Below are 20,497 nucleotides of genomic sequence, written 5' to 3'. Positions count from 1 at the left end.
AACTCTCGGAAAGTGTATACACACATTGCACTTTTACTATTTAGGAAGATATAAAAATCTATATAGAGAGCAGTTTTACCGTATATTTGAATATGATGTTCATTAGTCTAGAATAGGTGTTTTTTTTTTTTTAAGTGTTGATAGATGTTAGTTACAAAGGAGATTCTAAGAAGCCATGCTATTACTTGTAATGCTTTACACTTCTCTCACACATTCCTCTGCAAAAACAGGCATGTATGTGGTAAATATAGATGGGGTAATGGGTTCTGAAAGGCTTTGTGGACAAGGGATTTGAAGAACAGATGGGATGTGTAGGCCAAGTTTAAGTGGGAGTGAATTCTAAGTGGAGGGTCAAAAGGATTCAAGAATTGGAAGGTGTGTTGAGGTGGACACCAGAAGGATTAATTAGTAGATAGAGTTAAGAGGGTAGTCAGTATTATGCCCTGTTTACATAGCAGTGCTGAAGCCTTGGCTTCTGAAATAAGACTTTTAATTGTTTCCGTGTGATAATACAAAGCTATTTCATCAATTCTTCTGCAGGCTCCCGTCTCCGTCAGGAAGATTTTCCACCTCGCATTGTTGAACACCCTTCAGACCTAATTGTGTCAAAAGGAGAACCTGCAACTCTGAACTGTAAAGCTGAAGGCCGCCCCACGCCCACCATTGAATGGTACAAAGGTGGGGAGAGAGTGGAGACAGACAAAGATGACCCTCGCTCACACCGAATGTTGCTGCCAAGTGGATCTTTATTTTTCTTACGTATAGTACATGGACGAAAAAGTAGGCCTGATGAAGGGGTCTACGTCTGTGTAGCAAGGAATTACCTCGGAGAGGCTGTGAGCCATAATGCATCGCTGGAGGTGGCTAGTAAGTAAAATGGGCTTTTGGCTTTTGCAGCAGGAATAGTACAGTGGGATCATTTGCCTGGAGGATGGTAATCAAAAGTCAAACAGGTATCCTAGGCTTTACTTGAGGAAAATTTCTAGCTTTCTGTATGATGAATACAATTCTCCACCTATTTGATTTTTTTTCTTTAATATTTCTCATTGTAGCTAGTTGTTCAAGCTAATTTGGGATTTGCACATAGTTGTTGAACCATTTTACCATTTGGATTTGGAGCTGCTTTCTTTTAAGCATTTTCACTGAAATTGATCTTTTCTAAAAAATTGATTTATCCTTTTTTGTTACTTTTAAATACATTGAATACAAGCATATTTCTGTAAAAAAGAATAGCATGAGGTATTTTTCATTTGTCTTCATTTGGAGAAATACTTTCAACTGGTAGTGTAAGATACGGTTTTAAATGGATTCTAATTTTTAGACATACATTACACTTTTGGTATAGCTATGGGTAGAGAAATGTATGCCTATGCCTCATACTTTATTATCTTGGCTATTGTAGTGTGCTCTTGGAGGAAAACCTGTGTACGTAATCCTCAAGTAGCCGATGGTTTAGTTTGTTTACACAAACACCAAATGCAGTTAATTTGCAATTACCTCAAGAAGGTTCTATCAACTAATGATTAAATTGTTATAGCTAGAGTCTGGGTGTGTAATGTATTTAAATACAAATTGGGATTCTCTTATTTTCAATAAACAATCAAGAGGTAGCCAGAAAGTTTCATTTGTTTGGAAGAATCATTCTGTGTATTAAATGTACAATTGAGAATTGCATAGGGATTGGAAAGACAAGTGAAATTTAGATCTCTAATTCGTTTTACATAAAATTATAGGTGAAACTGCATACATAACTATGTAGTTATGTATATATAATGCTTTCTAAGATGATTGATATTTTGATATAATTTATGTTCAAAATTTTAACTATATATTCAGCTTCATAAACTCTAACATCATCTCTGACATTCAACTAGAACTTGAATATATAGATCCACAGATAGTTATGCAATATAGACAAGAAAGGAATTTAAAGACAGATTTCCCAACTTAATAAGATTATTAATGTGGGATAAGTTCCCCAAGAATTTAGATAAGTTGATTACACTTATAGAACCATGTAGTAAACAGAATGCCAAAGATGTCTAACATGAACATAAAATTAATTAGAAAAAATGAGAGAAACCATTTAAAACTGTCAGAAGTAGCGACTCACGTTTTTAAATCATTTACTTGAAACTCAATTTATATTTCTAATCAAATTTAATTGATTTGTAAGCTTATTGTATTGTACTTTCTTGTATTGCCTTGATTCTCAGTGAAAATCTTAGAACTATGTAACTGAGATGTATAAAAGCTATAATCACCGAGTAGGCTACTTTTCTTTTTCTTGTTTCTTTTTTTTTGCACAAATTTAAATGTGGTGCAGGCAAAAAGTTTAACTGTTTTCATAAGAGGATGTATATATTTTGATACAGTCTTCTTTCAGGTTATGATATTAATACCTTTCTACCTTTTGACGTGTTTATATTTAAGAATACTTATTCCCTGTGGAGGTAAAATTAAGTTAACATTTGAAAACAGATATAAAGAATCAAGAAAGGTGGTGTAGATGACCTAGGCCAACTCTTATTTTTGGGAGATAAGAAACTGAAGATTAGAAGGAAAAGCAGATTATTTATTCTCTGAAATTATTTCTTATGAATGAAGTGTGTACTGATAGAAATATATATCTTAAGATCATACTGTGTTTCTGCGGTATTTCTTACTCTACTTGCATTCTGATCATTGCCAGAGTTTATAGAAAAGGTTACAGACTTGAATAGAATATCTAAATGCTTACCCTCTAGATCTTGCCTCAAAACTCCTTTAGTTTTACTTTAGACGATCAAGATACCCTTAATGCACTGGGGATTTAGAGAGCTGTGTTTTTCTAATCTGGCACTTGTGTGGCTATTTTAAAAGATATTATTAATTTCCAGTTAAATTCTTTTCTACGCAAGACATTCCATTACCTTGTGAGTTCATTATGGGAAATGCTTTTCCAGTCTTAGTCAACAAATATACCTTCAAGTAATTGAAACCAGACATAAAATCATTATATTACTTGTACCAGTAAAATATTCAAATACATAGTCCCTAAATGGATAAGTCACAAATTTTAGTGTGATATTTCTCAGTATGTCTCCAAAATGTTTCAAGTTCCAGATTAAAGAGAATATTATAATTTATAGAATCTAGTTAAAGTGCTTTAAACAATACTTTAAGATCATATTCATTAACAATTCAAATATGTAGAAAGGCAGACTGTATAGGTATCATATATTTAGCAAATATATTTTGATATTAACAAGGATAGTTTGATAATAAAAATTTTTATTAGTGATAATAATTATTTTAAACCCTGAAAAAAGTTTGAGTATTGTTTGTATTGCAATTTTTATACCTGTTTAATTGTGATAATTAACAGCATGTTTTTATATGGGTAAACTGTATTATTTTGTACCATAAATTATGTGGGGAAAAAAAATAAGTGCTCTGCAGTTAAAATGGGTTTTGTGTGTTTAAAAAATTATTTACTAAATTCAAGTTTCAGTACACTACATATAGATATGTAGTGATATAGTTCACATATATTTCAGTTACTTATTTTAGGCAATAGTGACTGTTAAGTTACCATTTTAAAATATGTTTGTGTCCTAAAATGGAAAGTTGCCTTTTGTAAGTTATGAACAACCAAGTTGTGTGTGTATTTGGGAGGTAGGGGGCAGGGGTGGAAGTCCAGGGAAACATGGGCCATATTTGCTATGGTAGGTTAGTATGCTATGCTATGCTATAGGTTAAATCTGTGAAGTACTATTATAGTTTGGTTTTATTTTTTCTTGGAGAATATTCTACCTTTTTTTTTCACATTTTCTTAGTTTAGGTACCGTAAGTTCAATAAGAACTATTCTTATTCTTACCAAAGACACAGGAAGACAAAGATTGCATCTAATTTCTCAGTGACAGTGTAGCCAAAAGTAATAGCATTAACAAAAGTGTCTAGAGGAAAAAAAAAAAAGTGTCTAGAGGCAACACAGATTTCACAGCACAGTTGTTGGTAATGTTTTTAAAAACATTTATCTGTGTTTTGTTTGCATTTAAACCAAGTTTTACAGCTGTAACAACAACTGCATTTCTCAGTTCCTAACAATTGTCAATCTCTCAAACACTAAAAAAAAAGATATTGAATGTCATTGAAAATCTTTGTTTCTGTACAGAAGTGATAATAATCGTGTCTTTTGTGTTTTTAACATTTATTCAAGTTTAGAAAGTACACCAAAAGGATTGCATTTATTGGTAATTTTTAGAATTGTTTATTTTTATTTTTATTTCAGTCCCAATTATAACCAGGTTTAGACCCAGTGAAAAGCACTGGTCGGCCTTTTGGTGCCGATCCTTACCACGTAGTAAAAGCTGTATTCCTTGTTCTTGAAAACTCAGTTTCAATGCAGTTAAAAAGTTATCTCACACAATTATAAAGTCCAAAAATTGGAATGCTAAGAAATATATGATGATCCCTTTATGAAAGTTTCCTGGAAGTTTTAGACATTTATCTTTGTAAAGGAAAAGAACTTTTAATCACAGATGTTATTTCTTTAGTTTTTTTTTTTTTATTCTTATTTTTCTTTGCAAACCTAGAATGATATATCTTGATGGGGACATTAAATTGGAAATTTAATTTCTCACTGTTTCTAAGATTTATGAAAACTTCACTCTATCTAATTCAGTTGTAAACTAAACTTTCTAAAACCGTCTTGCAAGTGGTATTGTCTTGTTTGTCTTGTATTAGCTCTATTCAAGAGTCTACTAAACATCTAGGAAAATATTTAATGGGTCCATTCTCCATTCTCCTGTACCCAACATTATCACTTACTAAATTTAGAACTCTATTTTGTGCCTGGAACAAATTGATAGCACAGTTCTTAGACACAACTTATATTTAATAAGTAATTTGATCTTGGGTAATTGCATTGAATTTTGACGAAAATTAATCTGAACCTTGACCCTCATGCTTTCCATTGTAGAACATGGCCATCTACGTCATCTGCTAAGCAGTGCACAGTTAGCATATGGCTATTTGTTTCCTATTTAAGCTGTTTTCTCTTGAGGGAAAGAAATTCCCTTCAGACTAGGCAGACATCTGCTAGCTGTCTTAGCAGCAAAACCAGGGAACTATCTTTCCTGGGGAAAAAAAAAAAAGAATTGTCCAATTAATCAAAGATTAGGTCTTCCATGGTTTTATTTACTGGGGTACATTTTAATAGTAATTACTTTGGGGGTAAATGTTTATATTTTGAAGTAAAATTTTCCCACCCCTTTCAATATATTATGATCTTTTGTTGTTATTATTATTAAATAATACTTATCAGAGTGATTTAGAATTTAATTGATCCAAGTTTCCTCCTTTGGGTAAAATGACAAAGCAAACTGACTATGGATACTAAGTAACCATGTGTTTACCTAGGTACAATAGATTGTATTCCTAAAATACCTTGGAAGATGGAAGGATTACTCTTTGAGATGGAATGGTCAGATGAGCAGGTGGAAGTAGAATATGCTATCATATTTTAAAATATTGATTGATTGTGTGCACACACATAATCAATCTGACCTCTATTATGGTCAGGCACTAGAATTATTTATAGTTTATATGCACACACACACACACACACACACACACGTACATTGTTCCCTGATAGACTTTTTATCTTAGAAGTTGAATTTGCTTTATATTGCATACTTAAAAATACTGTTTTTCTATTTAATTTGTTTTATTTTTTTAACTTATCATTTTCAAGTGCTATCACCACATTCTAAAACCTTTCTTATATCTCATTTTTGTTTTTGGTATTCAAGGGAAGAATGTTAAAGAGTCATTTAGTTTACTGACTTAAAATCTTTCCACTTTCTGATACAGTTATATCCTAAAATGAACTGATTCTTTGTTCCAAAATGGATTCATGATTAAATTAAGTTATGTATATAAGGTGTGTAGCACAGTAACTGGTGTATAATTATAAATCATGAACTATAAATCATGAATTTAATTTTGGTGCTGTTATTTTCATTACTTTTTTCCTCTTATATCTTTCCATCAAACACCAAAATTATTTTTTTAGGAAGGGGATCTGATTCTTATGACTTGGAAAATGAACTCACTTCATTTTAAATTTAAAGATAAGCATGTTAATATACTAAAACATAAGTATGATGCTTCAATAATTTATTTTTCTTAAATTAATTCCCGATTAAGTAAAAAATGTGTTGAATATATTAAATTCCACCTTGAATTGAAATCAATGGTATGAGACATTTGCTCTTACCTTAAAATCCTTAGTGCTAATGTAGGACATGCAATAATGCTGATTCAAATCTTTTTTATTTCAAGGACAAGTGAAAGAATTCAGTGTTACAACTTTTACAGTTGATATAGCATTCATATTTTTTCTAATTAAATTTGTGTACTTACTTAAGTAAAGAGGCAGCATTGCTAAGTTCTATGACATGATTATGGTTACTAAATACTTGAATTTTTACTATCAGTTGAATAATACTCTTTTATTGTTGCCTGTCTTAATCTGCTTGTGCAACTATAACAAGAATACCTTGTACTGAGTGACTTAAACAACAAACATTAATGTCTCACAGTTCTGGAGGCTGGGAAGTTGGAGATCAGGGTGCCAACATGATTAGATTCTGGGGAGAGTTCTTTCTTGGTTTCCCCCCATGGTAGAGAGAGAGCTCTGGGGTTTTTTCCCTGTGTAAAGACACAGTCCTATCAAACGGGCTTTACCCCCATGAATTCATCAAACCCAAATTACCATCCCAAGTCCCCATCTCCAAATACCATCATCTCATTGGGGATTAAGACTTAAACAAACGAATTTGTGGGTTGGTGGAGAGACACAAACATTTAGTCCATAGCTGCCTTTGATGATTATTTTTAGATTCATGTTTTTGGATTTATAGTTATTTTATCATATTAGGTAACTGAGAAATAAAAATCAGAAAATCAGGGGGTAAAGTTATGTAATCTCCATGATGTAAGTAGCAGGTCATCTTGTTGCATCGAGATGTGGGGCTTAAATGGTGTTGTAAATCAAGTATAGACACATTATACCTTCAATATGAATATAGGATTGGGGGATTTCTTTATTTGTTCAGAAAAGTGAAAGCAGCATCCTTTAGTTACTACATTAAGAGAGAAGATAGTGGTCATTCTCTTTTAAAAGAACATAAAAATACTTTCTTTCTCCCTTCTCTCTCTTTTGGTTTTATCTTTACAAAGAGTATTTAATATGAATAGGAAGGCAGAAACCTATATTTCATAATCCATGTGAGAGATGACAGTGACGATGGGTAAAAGGGAAAATTTGAATCTCAGTGGGCATCTTGTTAGAAGAGGGCAAAGCTTGCTGACTATTTGAGTGTGCTATTAGGGGAGTTGGCTGTGTTAGAGAATATACTATTTATTCATAGATAACCAACAGGTTATATTTTATCTTAAAACCACTGCTAGTTAAACACAGCTGAAGGCACATGTTCAGTAGACTTCAGTAAACTTTTTGTGTTTTCTTCTTTATCTCACATACCTGTTATATATTAATCTTTAGTAGATTTGTAGAAAGGCCTTAAGAGTAGAGGCACATTATGCATTTCTTTTCTTTACTCCCAATCACAGGTTAAGGAATGTGAATAATAAGCTTACAGAGATCACTTCTGTGTAACTTCAGAAAATTGTGTTTTATTTGTGATAATACATACATGTTCTTGTAATCTCATTATTCAGAGTTAACTACTGTTGAAAGATGAGTAGATATCATTTTAGATACCCTAAAGTCCCTATATGTGCTCTGAGGAAAACTATTCACTGAACCTTATTCAGTCTTAGGTGGCCAAAAAAGGCATTGGGTATCTTGGAACACATCTGTGTCATAAAGACTAATTGGAAAAGTTTAGTTCTTTAGATTGGATGCTACAAAACAACTTCCTTCTGCCGAATATTACTAAGATACACTATCCTGGACAAGATTCAATCCAGTAATTCTGGGGTTAAAGGTTACATATACTATTACCAGTCTCATGAGCCACTCCTTTTATTTTCTCAAAAAGTAGATGGTGTTCATTTGTGCTGAAAAATACTAAGATGATTATTTCAATGCTAGTTGATACTTAGATATAAAGCTCCTTGATGCTTCCAGAAAATCAATTCAGTATTTAGTTATTTATGGGAAATTCTTGGCAGTGTCTCCTCCTTTCAACAGTACTTTCTGTAAAAAATATTCAAATAACAAGATAGATCTGGTTACCTCTCAAATCTTATCATCACTCCTCCTTTTAATCTTCCTAATTTACTTATGACTTACATGCTAGAAGTCTTTCCCACGTACACAGAACAACTTCAGAATCATTTGTATATATTTTAAAATGAGTGACAAATTTAATAAAACATACCTAAACCTTCTTAGTAGAATTAATTTTAAGAATTTTTATTTTTATTTTCATTATTTTTTAAGTAGGCTCCGTGCTTGTGTGGAGCCCAATGCAGGGCTTGACCTCACCACCCTGAGATCAAGACTCAAGCTAAGATCAAGAGTTAGATACTCAAATGACTGAGTCACTCAGGCATCCCTAATTTTGTTTTTTATTTATTTATTTTTTAAAGATTTTAAAATTTATTCATTCATGAGAGACACAGAGAGAGTGGCAGACACATAGGCAGAAGGAGAAGAGGTTCCTTGCAGGGAGCCTGATGCAGGCGTCGATTCCTGGACCCCAGGATCACGCCCTGAGCCAAAGGCAGACACTCAATTGCTGAGCCACCCAGGCATCCCAGGCATCCCTAATTTTAATTAATATATTATAAATTAGTTTAAGCTGTCATAAATTATCAATTTATTTTGTCAGGTTAGAATAAAATACTATTGAATGTTTTGGTGGGTATTAATGTTCTGTTTCTTTGTTACTCAAAATGGGCACTTAAAATGTTGTTTTTAAAGCTGGAAATTAAATAAATATGTAAAGAATACCAAAATATAGTTTATCCAAAAAACATTGTGTTTTTTTTCCCCTCCAAAGTAACTCTTTCTAGATATTCTACTTAGTTCTAGCTATTCAGTGGTGAACAAAAAAGAAGTGGTTTCTGCCTTCATGGAAATTACAATACAATGGGTAGAAGGAATGAGGACAGAAAATAAGCAACTACCATAGCTTTATGGTTAAAAATGGTGACAAGTGCCAGGAAGGATTGGGGCCAAGTGATAACTGAAATACAAGATGTGACCAAGACACAGAGTAAAAGAAAAAGCATTTCAGGCAGAAGAACAGTACATCTAAGAAGCCATGAGAAAATGAAAGACTTGGGCATATTTGGGAAAATGAAATGGTTGGTATGGCATATGAGCAAGGAAGACAGCTATGGAGATAGGTGGGGTCTAGATCATGCAGGATTCTGTTACCAGGTTAGTAATGTTGGATTATATGTTCAGTGCAATGAGAACCGCAGAAGGTTTTGGGACAATGGTGGAGGTGACATGACGTGATTTATACTTAAAAAATATCATTCATGTAATACTTCATACTCTCTATATGCATAGAGAATGAGTTGCAGAATGCCTGGGGGAAACCGGTTAGGAAACTCCTGCAGTATTCCAGACAGAAGATGATGTTAGTGAAGCACTTGGTAGTCATGTAGGTGAAGAGCAAAGCAAGGAATAGATTTGAATATTGAAGACTTGGCTTAATTCTGAAGCGTTAGACAGTAGAGGTTGAAATTTTGCCAGAGATACAATTATTGGTGATGGCAAAGTTAAGGTCAAGTCTATGACCATGCAGAAGGGATTGAGCCTTTGAATTAGGTGGTGTAATCTTTGGGTGACTAATAGAGTTCAGAGTGCTGCAGCCCATTACAATCCTAAGAAATTGTATTTTCCTCTTGTTTCTCAGCCTGCAATATGCTTGCTTTCTTGTTCCATTGGTCATTACTTTACAGTCATCTCAAGAGTCATCTCCTCTGGAACCATGCCATTATCCAAGGGTCTAGTACCATTCCTGGCACATTGCAAGTGAAGTGATCGAATGTGTAACTCAGAAGCGCTTTATTCCATGTGTGATAAACATGATAAAGTGTCATAATGCTACTTCAAGGAACAGTCTAATCTACTCTTTTTGCTCATTCCCCACCCAATCTCTTTGTAAAGTCAAACAGTTCACATGTCTCCAACACTCGTTTGAAAGCAGAGTGCTTAGAATGCAGTCATCAGGTGCTGTTTCCCTGGGAGCTCTTTTTTCTTTCAAGGTTCTGGAATATTTAAGAAGCTCTTCTGGGGATAACATTACTCAGGAAATTGAGCAGTACCCAAAGGGGTTTTCTGAAGTTCCCTGGAGAAAGTCTACAAATTCAGAATAATACCTAAGTATCTTTACTTTCTCTGTTTCTTCCTGGATAGGGAAAAAATACACAAAATAAGTATTCCCTCCCCCCCCTTTTTTTTTTACAGATTTTATTTATTCATGAGAGACACAGGCAGAGGGAGAAGCAGGTTCCCTCTGGGGAACCTGATAGGGACTCCATCCCAAGACCCTGGGATCATGACCTGGGCCAAAGGCAGATGCTCAACCACTGAGCCAGGTGCCCCCAAAATAAGTATTCTATAACAGAATTATTTGTATTCTTGTACTTTACCAGTAACCTATATTCCACTTAAAGCTATTATCATAGTCCAGTAGACTTATATTTAATGAAACAAATTTGATGAAAAATCAAAGGGAAGTTGTTACAGCATGGTAATGTTTTAAATTTATTACAATCTTAGGCTTTTTTCTGTGGTTAATGATTTTTTAAACAGTTATAATTAATATGTAAAAACCAGTGGAAATCTAGACACTGCAATAAGTAGGCAAGATATAGATAAGAAAGGGAAGAAACCCACATGGATAGTAATGTGGTTAGCCACGTGAGGGAAGCAAACTGTAGTGAGGGAAGGATTGAGCTGGCTACAGGCAGCAGCTGGAGGCTTCTGCTCAAAATGTGGCTGGGGACCAATAGCATTGGCTTTACCTGGAAGCAAGTTAGATATGCTGAATCAGACCCTGTATTTAACAATATTACAATTTAACTCATGCTAATTCAAACTGGAGAAGCAGTGGGATACATTGTGCTAAACTGGAGTTCACAGACCCCTACTCATCCCCTAGAAGCAGTTAAGAACATGATTTTTGGTGGGTTGAATTACCCTGGGTTTCTAAACAGGAGTGAGGGCAGGGGAAAGTGGTGAAGGATATGTAGGAGACTAGTAGAGATAGCAAGGGAGGGGCAGAGATGGAGAGAGGGAATTGCAGAGAAAGAAAAACACGGGAGGACAGAGAGGGAGACATATCCAGAGAAACAGAGAAACTGGGAGACAGAGAGAGAGGGAGAGGGGATAAGGGAGAGCAAGACAGACAAGGGGAAAGGGAGAGAGAGATGCAGACGGAAGAAAGGTAGAGAAAATATGTGCTGGGGAGTGGGGGTGGGGTAATTATGGTAAGGATTGAATTTCGAAGAGTAGAGAGATAAAGTAGCCTGAAAGGAGAAGGAAAACAATGTTTACTATGTGTGAATATTTACAGATAGTGGCATATTAATCAAAGAACAGGATACTCAAAACTTTATCAGTATCCACAACATTGTTTATCAAGAAAAGTAATACATGAACTATATCTTGAGTGTTTTTTGTAAATTCATGGAAGGCTTTATTTACCTAACATAATCCAGAAGTGAAATGCTGTGTGTGTGTGTGTGTGTGTGTGTGTGTGTGTCTGTTTTACTTTACATTTTCTAAAATGAAAACTATAGAAAAACTGTAATTTATTAATAAATTAGAACCGTGCTGGAAGGGTCATTTGGAAGTCATTTACTCTGCTCCTCTGACTTTTAGTTTAAATTATCTAAAGATCATTTGTTCGGAGCCAAAGATTATCTAGCCTCTATCATCAGTACCCCTTACATGCATCAGCATATGTTAACACAAAGTTATTACTTTAATTTACTTAAACCCTACGCTGTGGAAGTCTTTCTTTTTATATGCTAAGTGATAATAGATAAGCCATTTTTTAATATAGCAGCTCATATGTTTGAAGATAGTTATTAAGTGGAGACTAATTTTTAATAAATTATATCTGATGTTTAATTTAGGTTTCTGAGTATAAGACACTTTCTAATCTCAGTCTCTTAGTATTTCCGAAATGGAAATTGTAGCTTTAGTAACATTTTAAGTCATATTTAACCTAAGGTCTAAATTTAGGTTTAATAGCACCTGTGACATTTTATACTTGTCAAGAGAAATAAAAGTTTATGACCAAGTTATTTAGTATGCCTGAGTGGGGACACTTTTAATTTTATGAAGTAAATGATGGAGTAAAACTTAGAAGAAGAGCCAAGAAGTTAAAAAGAAAATGGGAAAGAACATCCTTTCCCCCTAGGATTTATATTCTTTCTCAATCTCTCCCTCTCCATCACCCTGTATCTCTTTACCACATAATACTGTACTTTATCTAGATTGAGTCACATTAAGTTACCATTTTATCAGATCCTTATCTCTGTCAGACACCAGAAAATGGATTAGGAGTCTGTGTTTGATGTAGAAGGACACTGAGAGCATTTTGATCGCATAACTCAGCACTTGTCATAGCTTACCCAAGTGACTTCCTCAGTTTTAAAATGAAAACGTAGGACAGGTTGTAACCTTGTTGAATCTTGCTTAAGGGAATTCTTGGAAAATATGATTATAGCATATTTTCCTTTGGGGCTACCTCAGGAAAGAAAGTAGCAAAGAGCCAAAATTCCACAGGAGAGGAGAAATATTTCTGTGGTCAGAGGATTGAGAACATGTTGACAGTTGCCTTTAACTCCTGTCCTCTCATCTTGTGCCTAAATCACCAAAAACTAAAAACTTGAAGAAACTCAGAATTCTGTGGTCATAGTTTGTAACAGGGGGAGGTAATAAAGTCAATTCCTTAACATAGTTTTCTTAATTCGTTGCTTTTTCTCTTTTGTTTTCTTTTCTTTTGTTTTCTTTTTTCTTCCTTCCATTAATTACCACTAAAGTCTTTTTTTTTTTTTTTTTGAACTGTGTTGGTTATTTCTTTTAGCCTCCATCAAAATTTTAATCATCAACCTTAGGTGAATAATCAATCATGCATTTCTTATGATCTATTCCAAGAGGGGTTGGTGTTGTTTGAATGTGATGGGTTCTCTTAACCCTGTACAATGATTTTTAACCGTTGAGTACATTATGGACACTCATTACAGTTATGAATAGAATTTGTATGTATGTAATTTGTATATATGTATACACATATGTATTTTGTATTTACATATATATTTGTACATATATAATTTGTATAGAATTAGTTACAACTAATTCTGTCATTAATTTTGTTCTCAACAAATCCAGTAAATGTTCATTTAGCATAGCTCTGTGACCCTGGTGATTAACCTAACCTCTTTATACTTCAGTTCCCTCTCCTGTAAAAGGAGGGTATTAATTCTACTTACCTTAGAGAGATTTGAGGAGGATTAAATAAATTGATTATATACAAAATGCTTAGAAGTGTGTCTGGTTGATAAAGCACTGTGTATGTATGGTAACTCTTATATCATGTGCTATTTACTATGCTGGGCACATTACTAGCTAGGTGTACTCCTTCCTTTTCTGTGGTTCCAAAGGATGTCTCTCTTCATTGCAAGTAACTGAATGCTGAGCAACTAATGCCATATATGGTTACATTCAGAATGAGTTTTTCGTTCCCCGAGTCAGGCATCCTCTCATACATAAATGTACTTAAAATCCATATAAATATTTGTTAAATGATGTATTGCCTTCATATATCAGTGCATGGTATGTCTTTTATGATAAATATATTTTTGAGGGTTTATAAAGTTATTGTCATTGGCATGGTTAGCATTTAAATATTTCATTGTGGCTTTTCTCAAAATACGTTCCAGTAAAGTATTTCTGTAAGCTGTTAAAAAATAATTTGTAAAATAAGTCTTTAAACAAACTTTTACACATATCTCTTTCCTGTAAGACTTCAGAGGCTTTAAAATATTAATGAATTCTGTGAAGCATGAGGGGATCTAAATTACTACAATTCCCACATTTATATGGAATGCCAAAATATTTTTTCAGAGAATAATTTGTTTTCTCAGAATGCATTTTGGGTAAAAATTAGAATTTGGTGTCCTGTGGGGGTGGCCATACAATTTCAAAAGGGTCTGCATGTCTCCCATTCAGGTTTGTAGTTATTTATCTACATAGTTCCTTTGTTTCAAGAACATAAGAGTAAGAATATAATATACTATTCTATTTTTATTTTTTTCTTCCAGGAATGTTTTCTTCTACATCAGTATGTTGAAGGCTATAACAGGGATCCATTCAATATTACAAACATAGGCAATTTAAATATGGTGCTTTACCAAAACTTTGCAAAGAGGTGCTTAGCATTGTGTGTGGCCTTACCCTTCTCTCTCACTAATATCATATTACTGTTAATAGTTTTGACCTCAGCTTTCTAAACGTTGCTTTCTATAATGGATACAATTTACCTCTTGCGAGCATTTGACACAACTGACCTCCTTTGCGAAATGTTCACTTTCCCAGAATTTCATGGTACCCGACTAGATCCAGATTATATCCTACTGCATGTAACCAAAGTCAAGCAATTTAATAGACAGGTTTAAATTTGATTCTGGGGGAAGACTATACAGTTAAAGGTTGGTGGTTCCAAGAAGCCATCATGAATCCAGCTTCCTTCTGTTTTTCTGCTTTGCCAGCCTTAGTATGGTTTTCCTCCTTGTGGTTATTGTTGTGCCCAAGATTGCGAATCCAAGAAACCACCAAGGAGCCGACACCGATGCAAACACATGAGGGTTTATTTACAAGCTCGATCTTGGGTCCAAGTATACCCGACACAGCGGAGCAGGGACTTGGACCCCGAGACTAAGAGGCATAGCAGCTTTATAGGGGCCGGTGGCCAGTGGGATTGTAACATACACAGGAAGTTGCACAGTCATGTCGGTCCAAATGCAGGTGGCCAATTGAATTACATTTTACCCTATAGTATCTATTTGAGCTGGCCTATTATTTTGGTCAGAATTGGTGTGTAGTTTGGGTGGGCACAAGGCGGGGTTACATTGTTAGGAGCCGATTTCCAATAAGGGTGTGCCCAGCGGCCTGACTAGGGTGGGCAGCGCCTTAAGCAATAAGCAGGTCATGTGGGGGTCATACGGGAGGTGGCGGGTGCAGCACAAAATGGAGTTAATCTGCTCTGCTTGTCCAGGGGTAGAGGATTTTTGTTAAGTTTCCTGGGTCCCACAGTGATAAGGTAATGGCTCTACCTCTCAATATCACCTTTCTGTGCTGTACTAAAAGAGGGAATGTAAAAAATCAGCAGCTCCCCCCACCCACCCTTTTTGAAAAAAATCAGGAAAACAGTATATTTCTGGAAATCTCACCCAGTAGAATTCTATTACATTTCATTGGCTAGAAAGGTGTCATGTGGCCACCTTTAGTTTAAAGATGTGTGATGTTCAAAAACAAAATTCAAGGGAGTAACTGGGAAGATCTAATTGATTTTATCAAGTGATTAATGAATCAGGCAGCATCCCAAATGGCAAGCATAAAGATAACTCTAGGGGTTGTAACAACAAATGGAAGGTTTTTATAGGGTGGGGCCAGTAGTTATTAGCTAAAGAAAAGGAAGAATTGTTTCTGGCAAGGTCACCTTCCATTAGGAGGAAGGACAGGGGGTCTTAATCGCACACATTACCTCATCTTCCTTTGAGGAATGGAGAGGGTCCCTGGGACAGATTATCTCATTGGTACTGACCAGATAATTTCAGATTTATTGGCTTAGAATTCCATTCCTGGAGAGGTTGACTCACTGCATGGGAGTCTTGATTTGTTGTCCTGGGGGCAAGTGACTCCACTTTGAGCCTATAGTTTTTTGTTTTTTTTTGTTTTTTTTTTTGTTTGTTTTTAGCAAGGAGAGATATTTTTAACCAACCCATTTCTTCCCCAAACAAAATTTGGTATTTTGTTGAAAGAACAGAGAATGATATGTAGTAAGCAACTAGTAAGGTCCACCAGATACAGGCTATTGATTTTCTTCTTTATCTGGCTGAGTCTTTCAGCCTTATCACTGAAATATTCAAGTAATGGAGTGTTTATTTTTTTATTTTTTTAAATATTTATTTATTTATTATTTATGATAGACATAGAGAGAGAGAGAGAGGCAGAGACACAGGAGGAGGGAGAAACAGGCTCCAAGTCAGGAGCCTGACGCGAGACTCAATCCCGGGACTCCAGGATCGCGCCCTGGGCCAAAGGCAGGCGCTAAAGGACTGAGCCACTCAGGGATCCCCTAATGGAGTGTTCATTCTTCTCTTTTTTACTCTGTGACTTACTCTGAATGGCCACACCTACCTCTGGATTGACCGAAAACTATTGTCCAGATTTACTCCTGTTGTCTTATCTCTAGACAGGACCAATACACCCAGCTCCTTTGGTAGGTCCTGGTAGTATCTCCAGCTAAAATGTCCAATATAAGACTTAAATCATCTTCCTTTCCATCCCTGCCTTTCCACTATTTTTTCCTAGCTCTGGAAAGGATATCGCCATCAATCCAGCCTCCAGACGACAGACCCGAGATTACTTCTTTTGTGCTTTCTTTCCATCTGTTCGCATCCATTGATCCTTGGGCCTAGCTGATGATGTGTCCTGAATAGCTTTAGAATTTTTCCATTTATCTCCATCCCCCTCACTATTCTTCTAATTGGTGTCACCGTCATTTCTCACCTAGATAACTGGAATACTTTTTTGTGAGTGAAAATCTGATCTGTCCTTCTTGATTGCTCACTCAGAGATTCTCAATGCCCTTGAAGTCTAAACTCTTTATTTTCTTTTTTAAAGATTTTATTTATTTATTTGAGAGAGAGAGAATGAGAGAAAGAGCATGAGTGGGTGGAAAGGGCCAAGGAAGAGGGGGAAGCAGCCTCCCCACTGAGCAGGGAGCCACATGGGCTTGGGGCTTGATCCCAGGATCAAAACCTGAGCTGAAGGCAGTCACCTGAGCAGGAGTCCCAAGTCTAAACTCTTAAATGATTTGCAAGGATCTCTCTTGATTGCTCACTCAGAGATTCTTGAAGGTCCCTGAAGTCTACACTCTTTAAAATGATTTGCTGGGGGGGATCCCTGAGTGGCTCAGCGGTTTAGTGCCTGCCTTCGGCCCAGGCCATGATTCTGGAGTCCTGGGATCGAGTCCCACATCAGGCTTCCTGCATGGAACCTGCTTCTCCCTCTGCCTGTGTCTCTGCCTCTGTGTGTGTGTGTGTGTCTCTCATGAATAAATAAATAAGTAAAATAAAAAAAAATGATTTGCCAGTATCAGTGTGATCCTGGCTTTATGGTCTAGAACTCTCTCTTCACCTCATCCCTTTGGTCTGGAAAAAAGTGTTTATTGTCTCAGAGCTCAGGAGAGCCATCCTTTACTTTCAGCCTCCTTTTCTGCGTATTGCCCCAGCTACCCCTATCACATTAAGGTCAACCTTACTCACACCTTCCTTCCTATATTCCTTTATCATATTGTATGTAACACCTGTATTGTAATTAGATTGTATTTCCCACTTAATTCTAAACACTGTGTGTAACTTGTAGTATCTAGGACAGGTCACCAAGGGTGTATTATTGCTAAATCTCCGTCAGTAAACAATTCTGTATAATGATCATAACCAACCAACAATCATGAAAAAAAAAATGTTTTCTTTATGTTCAAGGGTGCTAATGTACAGTTTGGCATTTTGTTTCCTCAGTAGAAATGAGAGATTGCACACATACTCTGTAGTTTTGAGCCTGGTATGTTTTATACCTCACTCTTTTTTTCCCCTTCCCTCATTAGAAACATTTTTTCCCCTAGAATCAATTCCAGTGACAAGTCAAGTCCATGATTGTACATCTCAGCTAATTTTTCTAAAAAGAGTTTCAAGTACAATATTCATTTATTTAATACCATATTTCTGATCATTAGCTTGGACTATAAAATTTAACATACATAGAATGAAATTAAGTTTTAGAATTTAAACCAAGTACTGAATACTGTGCAGGGATATTGAAAAAGAAATGTGTATGAATATAGTTCAGTAAAAATAAGCATCACTCTCTACCCTACGTTGTTAAGATAATTTTTGTGGAACAGACTATCCATTAACATTTATATTTAATTGTATAGTGTTTGTATTACTAATCTAACATATACTGCTTGAACATCAGTTATGATGCATGACCAATAGAGAAACCTTCCAAAAAATTTAGAATTCAGATTTTTGTCTTTATTTTGTTAGATTTAAAAATTAATAAAATAAAAACATTGCTAGAAAGATTTAATATGAATATTTAAAAATATAAATGTTTTTCATGTAAGTATAAAACAAACATGTTAAATATTTCAAAATTTTAGAGCACTCTTTCTGCTTTTTCTTAAATTAAGGCACAAACCCTAGACCCTAAAAGGACACAGTCCTTTACATTGGTAATTCTTTTGACTGACTCATGCTGAAAACTATTTTCTAAGCCATAACAGTGCTACTGGGGGTGGATCGAAGGAATGTTAATTTAAGTGAAATGATTTCAATTTAATTAATTAATTTATTAACTAATCTTATTGAGATATAGTTGATATATAAAATGTTGTTACTTTTAGGTAAACAACATAATGATTTGATACATGTGTATATTGCAAAATGATTACCACAATAAGTTTAGCTAACATCTCTCACTATATTATAATTATATATATTTTTTCTTGTGATAAGAACTTGTAAGATCTATTCTCTTAGCAACTTTCAAATATGCAACGGAGTGTTGGTAACTATAGTCACCATGCTATACCCTTATATCCCTAGGACTTACATCTCTAATAATTGGAGGTTTGTCGTTTTTGAGCAACTTCATCTAATTTCCCCCACCCCTCTGCCTTCACCCCACCCCCACCTCTAGTACCCCTTAATCTGTCCCCTGTATCTGTGAGTTTGGTTTGTCTTTCTCTGTCTAATTTATTTCACTTAACATGATGCCCTCAAGATCTCTCCATGCTGTTGCATATGACAAGATTCCCTTCCTTTTTGTGGCTGAATAATATTCCATTGTGTGTGTGGAGAGATACAGACACAGACACCATATTTATTTTATTTGTTCGCTCATAGGTTGTTTCCATGTATTGGCCTTTGTAAATAATGCTGAAGTGAACATAGAAGTGTAGATATCTCTTCGAGATAGCAATTTCATTTCCTTCATAAATTCCTGGAATTTGAATTGCTGGATCTTATGTAAGTTCTATTTTTAATTTTTTGAGGAACCTCCATACCATTTTCCATAGTGGCTACACTGAAATGGCTCCAATTTTAGAAGGATTTTTACTCAAGTGGAAAATATATGCACACAGTGAAACTCATACACACATACACACAAATTGAGGAAATATTTTTATATGCTATTATGGATTCAGTTAAAGCTCCTTTTTAATGTTTTAAAAGAATGTCAGACTCAAGTCTTTAGATTCTTAAAAATATGGTTGAAGCATATGATTTATTCATGAAATTTTGGTTAGGAAAGATATGAACAAAGAAATCGTCCTCCTCTATTCTTGCCCTGAAATGCTACAGTTACTGTGATAATTAGCTCAGTGTTATTGTGGGTTATTTTTTCTTATAAATAATTTATACTTCAGTTTGCCTTCATCCTTTAAAATGGCAGTGCATGAAATTGATTTGGTATGACTGTACCTTTGATTAATATTTAATTTGAAATTATTTTATAGATTGAAGTTTAGATGTAACTATGTCACATTTTAAGATGCTAAGTATACATTGGAAAACTTGAGTGTGAATGTCTTTATAATCACTCCATTTTATTATTCAAAGCACCATTTTCTCAGTTTATAAAGTAATATATTTTATAATGTGTAAATAAAATGTCTGTTTTTTGACCTAGTAACACCTGCTCCTCCAGCTTCCTTTTAATACAAAGTATATAACATGTAACTGTTGTAAATGACAGTATTTAGCAATTTAAAAATATAGCTCACTGAATCCACAGAAAACAGATCAAGTCTGTATTTCACAGGACTATTTCTTTCATTCACATATCTGACGACCTCAGGCAATCAGTTCATAGTGAAAGCTGTTGAGTTCCTGATGCTCATCCAGGTGCAGAGGCCAAGGACCTAGAGGGACCATATTCTTAGGCAACTTGAGTTGATGAGAGGAAGAGATGAAAGAGGATTGATTTCTTCTGGAACAAGGGGTGCTTTCTTACCCCCCCCTTCCCAATCTCACCATCTTTTCTCCCCTTAATAAACTTGATTTGGTACAAAGGAGGGGGCTACTTTAGAGAAGCGCTACACACATCTCCCAGAGTTTGTTCTCCCTTCAGCTCAAGAACCTGGAATCTGTCCATTGATAACCTACAATGCTTTGTGCAATTATCTGGGAAAAAGGAGATCTTAATCCAGTTCTTTTCCC

General features: G+C 35.0%; 1 protein-coding gene across 22 annotated transcripts in view; it reads left to right on the top strand.

The window, feature by feature from the left end:
* ROBO1 (roundabout guidance receptor 1) overlaps positions 1-20,497 on the top strand; it is a 1,128,624-nt gene that overhangs the window by 793,718 nt on the left and 314,409 nt on the right. For all 22 annotated transcript variants that reach the window (XM_072738096.1, XM_072738103.1, XM_072738098.1 and 19 more), the window contains one exon: positions 541-867. In XM_072738096.1, the coding sequence (XP_072594197.1) occupies positions 541-867 (327 nt within the window). The remainder of the gene's footprint in view (positions 1-540; positions 868-20,497) is intronic.

This window comes from Vulpes vulpes, chromosome 15 (genome assembly GCF_048418805.1).
Source record: "Vulpes vulpes isolate BD-2025 chromosome 15, VulVul3, whole genome shotgun sequence".
NCBI lineage: Eukaryota > Metazoa > Chordata > Mammalia > Carnivora > Canidae > Vulpes > Vulpes vulpes.
Note: the sequence above shows the minus strand (reverse complement) of the source record. Positions and strands in the feature narration are given on the sequence as shown.